At 35.1% G+C, this 15,121-nt stretch overlaps 1 protein-coding gene across 5 annotated transcripts in view; it reads left to right on the forward strand.

The window, feature by feature from the left end:
- Brinp3 (BMP/retinoic acid inducible neural specific 3) overlaps positions 1 to 15,121 on the forward strand; it is a 493,646-nt gene that overhangs the window by 317,362 nt on the left and 161,163 nt on the right. For all 5 annotated transcript variants that reach the window (XM_060364418.1, XM_060364421.1, XM_060364419.1 and 2 more), the window contains one exon: positions 472 to 708. In XM_060364418.1, coding sequence (XP_060220401.1) covers positions 472 to 708 — 237 coding nt within the window. The remainder of the gene's footprint in view (positions 1 to 471; positions 709 to 15,121) is intronic.

The following is a 15,121-nucleotide window of genomic DNA, read 5'->3' on the forward strand; positions in this document are numbered from 1 at the left end:
CATGCTTTGAGAGGACCTAGACCCTTGCTAAGATATGGTCAACTGGCAACTCATTCTCCATGTGGATCTCTGAGTAAGGGTGCCTCTTTCAGGAACTCAGTTGATTGCTCTTTTATCACTTGCCCTGGTGATGCAGCCTTGCCAGTCCATAGAGGAAGACGATGCAAACAGTCTTGATGAGACTTAACAAGCTATGGGCAAATGGCTTGTGGAGAACTCCCCCTTTCAGTAGACTAGGAGAAGGGGATGGGGGAGAAGGAGGGAGGATGGGACTGGGGGAAGTTGAGGGAGAGGGCTTCAATCAGGATATATAAAAAATAAATTGTGAAGAAAAAAATAAAATTAATGACAGTTTTTAAATAGAGATAAATTCATGAGTTAAAATTAACTTTCTCTACTTGGGATTGTAAACTAGTGCTGGCTGTTTAAAATTGATGCTGCAAACTTGATCACTTCATTTGTCTTTCAAAGGGCTTCAAGTTCTCCTTCCGGACTATCTTCAGGAACGTTTTGTGCAGGCAGCCTTGAGCTACATTGCTTGTAATTCTGAGGGGGAGTTTATCTGCAAGGATAATGACTGCTGGTGCCACTGTGGTCCAAAATTCCCAGAATGCAACTGCCCCTCCATGGACATTCAAGCCATGGAAGAGAATCTTCTTCGAATAACTGAAACATGGAAAGCCTACAACAGTGACTTTGAAGATTCAGGTAAAATAGATATTTTACTATCCTGATCTCAGTTTTGCCCCTAAAACATGACGAAAGAACTGCTTTCTCCCTTTGAAGCAGTGTTTCATTTCATAGTTGAAAGGGTTCGCATTTTCCTTATTCTTTCAATTGGACAGTTATACTGCATTCGTTTCAGCTCATGCCATGTTTTACTAAGGGTTTTGATGTTTTGTGTATTGCTTATATGCTATTTGGTATCAGGGCACAACCTGCTGTTGATTTGAAGTTAGCTTTTATTAAGAAATTGGATTGCCAGTTTATGATGCCAGATTGTGATTTAATGTTCTTCATGTTTCTCTACAATTCTTTGGAAGCCCTTGAGTTTCATTTGTGAGGAAAACGTTGTCAGCGTGTGCTGTGGGCTTTCAGAGTCACATCATTCTCATGACATCTCACTTTAATTTGACCACATTTAGAGCAAGATACAAAATTAACTCAAAAAAATCAGTAGCCCTCCTGTATACAAAAGACAAAAGGCCTGAAAAAGAAATTAGGGAAACAACATCCTTCACAATAGCCACAAATGACATAAAGTACCTTGGTGTAACCCTAACCAAGCAAGTCAAAGACTGTTATGAAAAAAAATTTCAAGTCTCTGAAGAAAGAATTAGAAGAAGACATCAGAAGATGGAAAAATCTCCCATGCTCATGGCTTGGCAGGATTAACATAGTAAAAATGGCCATCTTACCAAAAGCAATCTACAGATTCAATGCATTTCCCATCAAATTACCAACACAATTCTTTACAGACCTTGAAAAATAAATTCTCAACTTCATATGGAATAACAAGAAACCCAGAATTGCTAAAACAATCCTCTACAATAAAAGATCTTCTGGAGGTATCTCCATCCCTGATCTCAAGCTGTACTATAGACAAACAGTAATAAGAGTACACATTTTAAAAATACTGACCTTAAAACAATGCATGGTTAAAATATTACTTGAAATAAAATAACATTATTTAAAAGTCTATCTATTTATCTATCTATCTTTCTATCTATCTATCTATCTATCTATCTATCTATCTATCTATCTATCATCTATCTATCTATCTGTAGGTGTATATACATACATATGTATTTAAAAGACCATGTATATATTTAGACATAAATATGTATATATATATGTATCCATGTATATATATGAATATAAGTATTTGTGTGTATATATAGGTGGTCTTTTAAATATATATATAGCAACACAAACAATATTAAATCTAATGTAATATCAGTGGTATAATTTAGTCGAGTTGTGCAAGTCATCATGAAACTCAAACAATCAAAGTGAAGCATGACCTTATATAACAACAAACAAGTAGAACTGGGGAGGATGGATACATTGAGGTTTATTTTTATCAAAATAAAGAATGAAGACTTGGAAGTAGATACTGGAAATTGAATTTCAATAGAATAGTTGTTTACTATCACATGACTTCGGTTAGACACAAAGAATAAGATTAGAGAGTGATTACTTAGTTTTATGACAGCAAGAATATATTTGGATATTTGAAAAAGTTTGAGAGAAAACTCCTATTATTATCACCTAAAATGTCTGAATTACTGTGAGGAACAATGGATACTTAGTATGATTTAGTTACTCCATATTAGTTTTGTACATCTTTTATAATATTTATTTTATTATTATTATCATTTTTTACAATTTATTCAATTAGTATCCTAGCTGGACCCCCTCCCTTGTCTCCTCTTAATTCCATCCTCCCTCCCTCTTCTCCCTTTATGCTCCTCTACTATGCCACTGATAGAGGAGGTCCTCTTCCCCTTCTATCTGACCCTAGCCTATCAGGTTTCATCCTAATACTAAATCACATGGCATAATAATGATTGTCAATTTGTACTAAATTATAATTTAAAAAGTAACAAAGATGTGTTAGAAGGGTAGATTTGACAACAATATGGGTAAGAATAGAAAATGATAGAGAAATGACAAATGAACACCCTGAGTTTCAGTGCTTTTCCTTGGGGCACATTTATCAACTCACGGCAGATTCCAAAACCAAGAGACCTACTTAGTCCCTAGAAAATGTTTCTGCTTCAAGGCAAATAACCTCAACAAATGTCTACAGCCCAATTATGCTATAATGATTATACTGAGAGTGCGAAGTAGGCAGTAAGTATTTATATTCTTTTCTAAATTTCAATCTAGATTTGAAAGCTGATGATTAGATAAACTAATAATGCCTGAAGGAGTCGAAGGGAATCTTATACAATCGCATGCCACAAGAGCAAAACCAAGATTTGAAATTAAATGTGCTCTAAGGTTATTTCAGAAGGAAAGGTATTAAACAAAGCATGATTATAACTTTGATTTTGACTTTAGAGATTTTAAAATGATCAGTTCTTATAGTGATTATTGAACATAGAACATGCTAAGAAATAAAATACTGGTCTATTGGAGATGAAAATAGTTTCTAATACATGGATGAAAGATATAAAATTGTATTAGTACTTTCTTGACTGAACAATATATACTGCACAATATTAAGAAATGTCAACCCGTAGATAGCAATCAGATTCACATGCAAGCAAACACGTGCACACACACACACACACACACAGAGAGAGAGAGAGAGAGAGAGAGAAATTAATTATACTTCTAGTCTCTCTTTCTGTTTCATTGAGCCATTTTACTCACATTTTATTCTAATTCCATGCTTCATTGTTTAGCTCAGATTTGAGTACCTTTTTAAGTTATATAAACTGCATGCTTCCTTCCTTTTGCTCAGGTTGTCTTAGTTATTCATCATGAACATATGTGTGTGTGTGTGTGTGTGTGTGTGTGTGTGTGTGTGTGTGTGAGATAGAGAGGGAGAGAGTTCTATATGATAGACAATTTTACACACAAAAATCTTAAGAATATGGTTGTCTACACCAGACCTACACAACGATAGCACTGCGCCTTCCAATATTGTTGGGAAAAAAATCTCATAAGGCCCCCAAATTGGTTTTAAAATGTAGACAAATAATGGCTGTTGAGAGAAAAATTAGTCTTCTCTTGAGACAAGCCCCTAATAGTCTATTCCTGAGTGATCATATGAAAAATACTAAAAACACTCAGCAAGTCACAAATTTTATATATATATATATATATATATATATATATATATATAAACCTTCATATATATGATGTATGTATGTGTATGTGTGTACATTTGTATGTGTGTACACCAGTATATGCATATATACATATATATGACTGTGTGTAATGATAATATTAATTAAAGAAGAATATGTCATGAATTGGGGACAACTTGGTGCCAGATGTAGGAGGAGTTGAAAGGGGGAGTAGAATGGAAATTGTATAAACACAGTACTCATTCATACAATTATCAAAAATATGTTAAAAAATGAAAAATTTGGTCATTACAAACCTGTAATAATCTGATTTTTTTTTCTAGTTCTAATGTGTTCTTCTTTTTCTTGCCTGGTTGTTCTCAGTGGGTCTTGTAGTGCTATGTTGAGTGTAAACAGTAGAAATGAATATTCTGTTCTTGACTGGGACCTGAGTCTGAAATCCATTGGCTAGTCTCATGTTTTGAATGTTTAAAATATGAGAAAACTGTGAAACACTAGAAAACAATATAGGAGCTATGATTTATCTCGTTAAAGTAAATAATATATATTTTAACAACACTTCACAGCAATAAAAACAAATATTATAAAATAAAAACCAAAATGAGAGAATGAATAATAGATAGACCCTGAAGATATAAGAAAATGTTAGAAGATAATCAGGAAAAGGCAACATATTCAGAATGTAAGGAACTTTAAAATCTCAAAGCAGAAAAAAGTCTTGATTTTTAGAAAAGAAATTCACCAAAATCTTTTTCAAAAATGACATATAAATGGACAAGAAAATATAAGAATGCTTAAATTTTCTGTCATGACTGCAATGAAAACTAAAGCCTCAATAGAGCAGTTTACTCAGGAAGGATAGCTGGTCTAGCCAGTTAAAAACAGGAGCTACCAAGGCTGTGCAGTGAACCTGTGCAGTGAGGATGTGAAATAGCACAGCCAGAACAGAAGGCAAGACGGCTCTTCATTCAAAGCTTAACAGTGAATGCCTCATGTGCTTGAGTTTCTCTGTACTTGAGACACAGAAACTTCAAAATGATTCTATTCACAGGTAAAATCTAAACAAGAATCCGGCTTATTGGGAAAGAATGGATGAGAGGAAGGAACAAGAAAGCTTGATTGAAAATCTTGTGTAATACTGTGTCACGAAGGATGTTAGAAGAACCAGTTTTGAGATTTTCATAATTAAAAATTAGAAGTTTAGAGAAGCAGAATATATGGATGTCATGCAATGCACATGTGTCCTGACATGAAGAAGCACACTTTATGTGTCAGTTAAAGAACACTTAACCAGTTGAAGAAAATCAGACTCTGTAAGCTGATAATCTAAACACTAAAATGAGTAGCAAATATCTTTCTGCCTGTTATCATGATAGTGACTGAAAGAAATAAAAAGACCTTGAGCTTGTTTGAGGTTCTACCAGGGGAGCACAGCTACTCTTATACCCTTGACCTAAGATCGGTCCTCCTCTACTCAGTGAATGTCGTCCTTTTCTCCCAGAAGCAGAAAGACAGACATGGTATATACTCACTTATAAGTGGATACCAGATATATAATACAGGATAAACATACTAAAATCTGTACATCTAAGGAAACTAATCAAGAAGGAAGACCCTGGGTAAGATGATAAATCCTTACTCAGAAAGACAAATGGGATGGATATTGAAAGAAGGAGAAAACAGGAAACAGCACAGGAGCCTACCACAGAGGGCCTCTGAAAGACTCTACTCAGCAGTATATCAAAGCAAATGCTAAGACTCATAACCAAACTTTGGGCAGAGTGCAGGGAATCATATGAAATATGTGGGAGTTAGTATGATGTGGAGAGGACAGGAGCTCCCCAAGTAGAGCAACAGAACCAAAATATCTAGGCACAAGTATCTTTTCTGAGACTGATACTCCAACCAATGACCATTCATTGACATAACCTAGAACTCCTCAACAGATGTAGCCCATGGCAGCTCAGTATCCAAGTGGGTAGCCTAGTAAGGGGAACAGGGACTGTCTCTGACATGAACTCAGTGGCTGGCTCTTTGATCACCTTCCCCTGAGAGGGGAACAGCCTTGCCAGGCCACAGAGAAGGACAATGCAGCCAGTCCTGATGAGACCTGATAAGATAGGGTCAGATAGAAGGGGAATAAAACCTCCCATATCAGTGGACTTGGTAATGGGCATGAGAGGAGAAGAGGGAAGGAAGGTGGAATTGGGAGGGAATGAAGGAAGGGGCTACAGCTGGAATACTAAGTGAATAAACTGTAATTAATATAAAAAATAAAAATTTAATTAAAAAGGAAATAAAAAGGAAAGATGCATAAGATAATTATACTAAAATGTTCACTAGATATTTAAAATCAAAAGTTTGATTAGGAAAAATGTATAAAACAGAAAAATAAAGTGATGTTACAAATTACTATCTCAAATTTTTGTTTTAGGCAGCTTTCTTCTAGATAATGGCATGTTTAATAAAACGAAGTGCAAATTAGTAAAATGTCCATATGAAATTAGTGAGGATTCGATTACAGAAAAAAAAGACACATGACAACCACATGCTGGGTGTGTTAGTATACAATAATGTGTAAGGGACACAATCTTCAGGGTTGTAACAGACCTAGTGTCTAAAGATATTTGAACCATGATTTTAAAACTAATGCTAACATAATGTAAGAGCTAGATGAAAGGGAGAAAAACTATGAGAAGAGTCGTTCTGGTCATGACAGAGCTATAGTAGTCATGATATCACAACAGTTAGTATTGCCTGAAAGGGAGGCTCTCACAAAGCTGTACCTCAACTCTGCTAAACAATTAGGGTCCTGGTATCTTCTGGGAAAGAGAAAGCGATTGCCTTCATTCGTATGACCACATGTCAGCCCTAGGCTTCAATAGACAGTTCAAAACCTCTGCCTATGTAGGCAGGCCTCCTTGGTTAAACTCAGTATGTAACAAGAAAAACACAGAAACAGAAGTCTGAGGTAAAGACATGAAAAATAGGAGATATGGTAATTATGTTGAGAGGGATATATGAGAGATAGGGGAAAGAATCATCAGAATGTATCATATTGATATATGAAATTGCTAGAGAAGAAATTTAATAAAAACTACTTTAAAAGTAATTCCCTATACAATCATTTAAAAACTGCACTGCTGTATCTTACTGCTATTTTCTCAACTACCAGAGAAATTAAATAATCAAAGGCATAAAACCATGATAGTTAGAATTATTTTGTTTTAGTCTGCTAAAACTTTAAAGGTACAAGAGATAATAATTTGTCATACCTACATTTATTGCAGAAATTCAAATCCTTTTATATGTTACATAAAGGAGGAAAAACCAAACAAAACTGAGGCTTTGTAGTTTACTTTTAAATGGTTGGTACAATGTAACTTGAAAAATAAAACAAATGCCAGTAATGAACGTGCTAAAATACAGTTTTTATTGAAGCTGAGCAATATCAGCTTGTAATTCATTAATTAGGAATATAATTATCTGAATTTAGGTTTTTTTTTTGCAGTTATCAATAGCAGCATGAAGCATGTCAGGGAGCATATCACAACAATTTAAACTGCTAATTGCAGTCACCACAGGGGAAAAAAAAAGGAGGAAAATAAATTTCATATCACCTCAGGTCATGATAACTTGTTTGTAAATGCTTTTATGTTGGCTATGCTTACAATTATCACATGTAAAATCCAATCTGTAGATTAGAGTAGCATCTTGTATTTGGGTCATTTTGTTCTGTTATATGTAATTCTTAGAAAATATATTTATTGCAGCCTGTAAATAAAGGTGTCGACAGTTTCAAGAACAGATGTACTTCTTGTCAGTCCTTGCAATCTGAAAATTTTCCAATCTGTTTAATTACAAGAAAATGTTCATTTGGATTTAGAAGATTCTTTCTGAGAAATAGCAACATGGGGTATTTCAAAGTGTGAACCACAGATATTTATAAAGTTAATAATAAAATAGTATTAAAATGCATTAATTCTTTACATTTCAGAAAATGAAGCAATTATAACAAATGCTGTTGGCACACAGGCACATCAAGTACAAGGTGTAATTACAAATTAAATGAATTATAGATACAGACAAAAGTATTCATATACTTATATTTGCAATAATTAAATATTATTTATTCACTATGCTTAATTATGTGAAAGTAACAAATATATGTCCACTGATGGAAAGCCAATGTCTTTCCCTTATTTGGGCCAAGATTCCAAAATTTTATGGAGAATATTAAAATATTTAAGTCTTGTATATGAATCTAAATTTTGCTTAAATTTAAATTATAATAAAATAATTTACCAAATGCCCCCAAAATAAATAAACTCAAATAAATGCCATTATATTTTCTACTAATTTTCTAATTCATCAACTATTTTGTTTAAATGAGAAACTTAATTATTTAAGGAATGGTTCTGGAATATAGGGATCTTTCACAGGTAATAGTCTTATAGGATAAAAAGCTTGTTTGACATAAAGTGCAGTATTTTGTAATATTTTGACATGACACTTGGAGTCTAAGGAGTCAACAAATCTCTTCAACAAAATCTTGTCCTATTATATTAAAGGATATTTAAGTGATGTTCCAAGAATATCAGTTGTAGAGCACCTTGTAATGTAAAGTGTCTAGGTATGACTTCTGGAAAGGGCCATACATTTTAAGTTTTGATCTGAGGTGACAAACGCCATAAAGACAGAACAGTATAGAATTTTATAGTTTTCAAAAGCCCAGGTATCTTCATCTACAATTTAACTACTTACTCATTCTTCTCAGTTTCATGTCAGTAGCTGTAAATTTTACCTTCTTAACCAGGGCCCAGAGGGACTTGCTGAGACTGAAGCAACAACCAAGGATCATGCATGAACACCACCTTGGCTCTCTACAAAGATGTAGCAGATGGGCAGCTTAAGCTTCATATGGGTCATCTAGTAAGGGAAGTGAGGATTGCATTGGGCAGACTCACTTGCCCGCTTTTTGATCACTGTCTCCTGGCTGCACTGCCTTGTCAGGCCACATTGGAAGAGGACATACTCAGTCCTGATGCAACATGATGAATAGTGGTGTATGGAAAAGGAGAGGGCAGAGGAGGAAGGAGGAATGGTGGCACTGTAAGGAGAGGAGGTATGGGGCTACAGAAAGGATGCCAAGTCGATAAACCAACAGGACATATAGCTTGTGAGAAAAAGAAAAACAAAAGACCAACCAACAAAACAAGCAAAAAACCTTTTTTTGGGAAACAGCACTATTCACAAATAAAAGTGTTAAATGTCAAAGGGACTTTAGAAGTTATAACATTTAGAAAAACATTACTATTTCCTACTCTATTTTTATTCTCCTCTCTAAAAATAAATAACTCCTATTTGCTTTAAGAATCGACATTTCAGGTTTAGCATTGCATGACAAATTGTATATACTGGTATATAATATGGATGCTAAATGATACCTGATAATTATAAATTCCCTTTTTTATAGACATGCATCACACAGATTAAGCCTTTAACTAACTAAGGCACCACAGTTTGTTTGTCAAACGTTGCTTGCCCATTTCTTATTGACCCTGGACTTCCTATATATCATCAGAGAACATTAGGTAACAGTGCACAAGTCATGTGGAACAACGTCTCATTGCCATGTAGGATGATTCTGTGCCATACCTGACTAAAAAGAGTTTTCAGAAACACAACTGATTTTTAAAATTAAAAAAAAATAATTATTTATTACAATTTATTCACTTTGTTTCTCTGCTGCGACATCCTCCCTCATCCCTTGCCAAACCTACCCTCCCTCCCTTTTCTTCTCCTATGCCCCTCACCTAGTTCACTGATAGGGAAAGCCGTCCTCCCCTTCTTTCTGACCCTAGCCTATCAGATCTCATCAGGACTGGCTGCATTGTCTTCCTCTGTTGACTGGTAAGGCTGCTCCACCCTCAGGGGGGTGATCAAAGAGCCAGCCACTGAGTTCATGTCAGAGACAGTCCCTACACCCCTTACTAAGGACCCCACTTGGAGACTGAGTCAATGGGCTATATCTGAGCAAGGGTTTTAGTCCTCCTTGGTTGAGGTATCAGTCTCTGCAGGGTACCCAGGGCACAGTTTTTGTTTTTGTTTTTTGTTTTGTTTTCTTGTTGTTGGTTTTTTGTTGTTGTTGTTGTTGGCTCTGTTGTTCTCCTTTTAGAACTCCTGTGCCTACCACAGACAGCCTCTGAATCTACAGATCAAAGTATCAAATCAAAGGCTGAAACTCATAGCCAAACTTTGGCCAGAATGAATAGAATTTCATGAAAGAAGGGAGAGATAGATCTGGAGGGGACAGAACTGATATTTATTCTTCAATTCAGGGTTTTATTAAAAAAATACTTTCTGGTTATTGCAGAAAATAGTTTTACCAATGATTTTCCCAATATTTATCTTGTGTCATTATTCCAGTTCCAGACATAATTCAGTGTCATTGATATCTCAATAAGCCATTAGGTCAATGTTACAAGATTAAGCTCTCCAATGATGACTAGTATTTCTTCTTGAAACTCTTGTTACAATTTTTGTAGATGTCAAGAAGAGAATGACAACACTACAATGGTAAATGACACTATAATCTTTGCATAAACAAATGTAGTTTCTTATGTGCATTCTATATTCACGACAGCTTAGCAGATGTCCGCTCTTAATTTTGCTTTTTTGTGAACCCAAGCTAAAGTAAACACCACCGTGTAACGGTTTGGTTATGAGAACACTGAGGTAAAATACCATTGATTTCTATTGGATCCCATGTGAATCTACCTTCACTCTATTTGAAATCATGTTTTATGATGCAGCCTAACTTGATTGGAAACATAGAAATAGCATTTTACCATGTGAACTGAAGAAAAAAAGAAAGTATTTCTGCAAAGTCAAAATGCTAGTCACAGTTGGATTTTCAAGTGCTGGATATGAAACTCATAATCTGTGCCATCAAGCCATATGATTTCACAACACGGGGGCAAAATACAGAGTTTTCCCTTTCTAGGCAGCTTTCTTTAATTTGCTGTTCTAGCAAAAAAAAAAAAAGACAGTAACTAAAGCAAGATAGACATGCCTTATTAGTAACAAGCAACACTGACTTTAGCAAACTGCTTGCACTTTAAAGTTCAACAACTTCATTGATCACATAGTAAGTTTATTTAAACTGATGATGTAATAAAGAAAATTATGCTACCTTCTTGTATTATGTTGCCTTCTTGTGGGTTACATCATTGTGGAATTTACTTACTAGTGCTTATTACATAATTATTTAAAGGAATTTGGTAAGTTAGAGTTAAGACAAGAAAAAAAACTTTTTGTAATACCAAGTAGCAATCTAAATTACTATAAAAACATTTTTAACTTATGATAAATTTCTCTTTGGCTCTACAGTAGTTTTTAAACAATTTCCACACAAAATACAGTTACTAGGACCAATAAAGAGGAAAGAATATCAAATTGGTTTTCATGCTGTTCTGTTTGGTTAGTTATTGTTTTCATGGTAATTGTGTTTAACTGTGTAGTATTTAATATATTATGAATAACACCTTTGACATTAACAAATTTTATTTTGTACTTCAATTAATTTTTAGTCTCATCTGAAGTAAGATGTGTGTAGAGTGCCAAACAGGTGTTTTACACAATGATGCTTGATTTAGATCCTGGGTGTTACTGCCAAAAACCTCATATCTGTTCCAGTTGGCCATGAAGTCTTTCATTCCCTGTCAAAATCAGCGTTAGCATTTGAAGAGGTTAGGAGGGGTTTGCGGATTCTGTGGAGCAAAAAGCAACCTATTTCCTGTGTCATCACACAAAACTGTGTACTATATGCCAGGCAGAGAACACATATTAAATCATAATATGTGTGTTATTTAGTAGATAATATAATACAGTTGTAATGCATGTATGATCAAACATGTATATGGTTTTGGTTTTCTCAATTTTGTTCTCTTTTTTTCCTGAGAATGTCACAGTAACTGCCATATTTGCTTTTCATTAAGTGTGCCCTAAAAATAGACGTTTTTTTCTTTTTTTCTATTTATTTATTTATTTATTCCACTTTATTTACTTTGTATCCTGGCTGTAGCCCCCTCAATCCCCTCCAACCCTAACCATCCTCCCTCTTTCTCCCTTATGCATGTTCCTTAGTCCACTGATAGGAGAAGTCCTCCCCCCCTTCTATATAACCCTAGTCTATCAGGTCTCATCAGGGTTGGCTGTTTTGTCTTCCTCTGTGGCCTAGTGAGGCTGCAACCCCAAGGGGGAGGTGATCAGAGAGTTAGCCACTGAGTTCATGTCAGAGACAGCTCTGCCCTCCTTACTAGGGAACCCACTTGGAAACTGAGCAGGGAGTCTAGGTCCTCACTATGCATGGTCCTTGGTTGGAGTATCTTTCTCTGGAAGCCCCCCTGGGCCCAGGTTATTTTGGCTCTGTTGTTCTCCTGTGCATTTCCTGTACCTTCCAAGTTGTTCTATCTCCTTCTTCCATAGGTTTCCTGCACTCTGTCCAAAGTTTGGCTGAGGCTCACTATCTCCTTGCATACCCTGTAGGGTAAAGTCTTTCAGAGGCCCCCTGTGGAAGACTCCTGTCCTGGTCCCTGTCTTCTCCTACTTCCAGTGTCTATCCTGTTTGCCCTTCTGAGTGAGGTTTCAGCCTCTTCCTTAGGGTCCTCTTTGTTATTTAGCTAATTTAGGAGTATAGATTTTAGTACGTTTTTCAAGTGGTTAAACAGCAAAAATAGCAAGTAATCCAATAAAAAAATGGGGTTTAGAGCTAATCAAAGTATTCTCAACAGAGGAATATCGAATGGCAGAGGAACAGTTAAAGATGTTCAACATCAAAAAATAAATAAATACAAATAAAATAAAATAAAAAATGTTCAACATCCTTAGTCATTAGGGAAATGCAAATCAAAACAACCCTAAGATTTCACCTTACACCCATCAGAATGGCTAAAATCAAAAACTCAAAGGATGAGACATGCTGGAGAGGTTGTGGAGAAAGGAGAACCCTCCTCCATTGCTCGTGGGAATGTAAACTTATAAAACCACTTTGGAAATCAATCTGCTGCTTTCTCAGACAATTAGGAATAGTGCTTCGTCAAGATTCAGCTATACCACTTCTGGGCATATATCTTAAAGATGCTAAACCATGCAACAAAGACATTTGATCAACTGTGTTCCTAAAAATACATAAATATAAATACATAAGTAAAAATATATAAATACATATAAACATAAATATTCTCTGTGTTATTTTGAATGTAATAAAAGAACTGTGAATGTTAGCCTTCATTGTGTTTTGTTTTTGTGTAATTTATTCTTTAAATGCTAAGTAGAACATGAACAAAGTCCTTGAAATAAATGTTAGTAGAACATATAGATACATCAGAGAATATATACATATATATTTATAATTTTGTTTTTTATTGGTTTGAAATTCTTTATCACAAGAAAATGTCTACTTATAGATGATATGGATTTTTCTTATATTTTCAATTATGTTAATCTGTATGTAAGTTATACTTTACTCAAATACAGATTTTAGCAATAAGCAAAGCATTTAAGGATTATTCTCAACACTACATAAACAAGATAGACAGTGACCTCATTAGGTGCTTTTATTGGAAAGACTATGGAACCATGAGCAAAGTAAAGCAGTGTAGCCAGAAGCTTTATAAAAGTGTGTCTGATGATATTGACTAAGATTTTGATACTGCTTACATGATTATTCATTTAAACTGCATCCTTTTTGAAACCCTGTCAAAGTCTTTTGGCCTTCATTGCATGTGTTGCTTCCATGACAACCTCCTAAGGACTATGTAGATTTTATTAAAATCTTCCACTGTGGTATGCCTGGCACTTTATAAATTATTGAATCTATTATTTTATAAATGTTAGGCATTGCTCTGTTACACTGAGAAACTACTTTTACTTATTTTGGGGGTAAATACACATATGCTATTTATATTTATTCTATACATTTATATAGCATGTACAAATATATTATTTCCCTGAAAATATATTTGTATTTTTTTTGTTTTCAGTAAATCTAAACAACAGTCTCCCCTCCACTTCCGTCAGTTAGATATATTTCAATATAATCATTTCAGCTAAAACACACAAGTAAGTGTTTTTTCACCTGGGGGAATAATGATATCTTTTACATTTCATATATGAATAGCCTTGTTAATTATTCTGTGTCAAAACATCAATGTAAGCTGTTTCAGATTTTTTTCTGCATACCTGAATGCTGGCACAACATTAAGGAATTATTGTCAAAGCATAATTTATCACCAGAAACATTATATATCTAGTAATCATAGTTTTCAAAATAAATACTTAAGAGTTACAAAAAATAATTAAAGGAACTGGGGATATAGTTCAGTGATTGAGTGCTTACTTGCCATACTCAGGTCAACCCCTAGGACTGCCAAGATTTACAGAAAAAAAAAAAAATCAAGTTTGCTAAAAGAAATTTATATGTTAGACAAGTTGTCATTCACACTTTTTTAAATTTTATTTTTTTTTTACCAGTTACATTTTATTAACTCTGTATCCCAGCTGTATCCCGCTCCCTCATTCCCTCCCAATCCTACCCTCCCTCCCTCATCTCCACCCTGCCCCTTTCCAAGACCACTGATGGGGGGGGACCTCCTCCTCATTCATCTGATCCTGTTTTATCAGGTATCTTCAGGACTGGCTGCAAAGTCCTCCTCTGTGGCCTAAGAGGACTGCTCCTCCCTTGGGGGGTGAGGAGGTCAATGAGCCAGTCATTGAGTTCCTGTTATAAATAGTCCCTGTTCCCCTTACTATGGGAAACCAATTGCAGAGTACAGGGAATCATATGAAAGAAGGGGGAGTTAGTATGATGGAGAAAGGATAGGAGCTTCACAAGGACCAAATATATCTGGGCACAGGGTCTTTTCTGAGACTGACATTAAACCAAGGACCATGTATGGATATAACCTAGAACCTCTGCTCGGATGTAGCCTGTGGTAGCTCATTCACACTCTTTATCACATAGACATATCACACATAAGAACTAATAATTGATAGCCCAGAATCTTGAAGTTTTTAGCCTTGTGAGTTGTTTGAGTAAATGGGCTTTGAATGGAGAAAGTGCTGACTGCTGAAGTAAGGAAGACTGTAGGTGAATGGCTATGACTACATTTAGGCTATAACCAAAACTACAGGTGACATTCAATATGGGAAGGACAGACACCCTTTGTTATTAAAGGAGGACAAAGGAAAGGCCACTCAGTAGCCATATGAGAGGGCTACAGGACAAAGGGCAAAAC

Source organism: Meriones unguiculatus, chromosome 11 (genome assembly GCF_030254825.1).
Source record: "Meriones unguiculatus strain TT.TT164.6M chromosome 11, Bangor_MerUng_6.1, whole genome shotgun sequence".
Taxonomy (NCBI): domain Eukaryota; kingdom Metazoa; phylum Chordata; class Mammalia; order Rodentia; family Muridae; genus Meriones; species Meriones unguiculatus.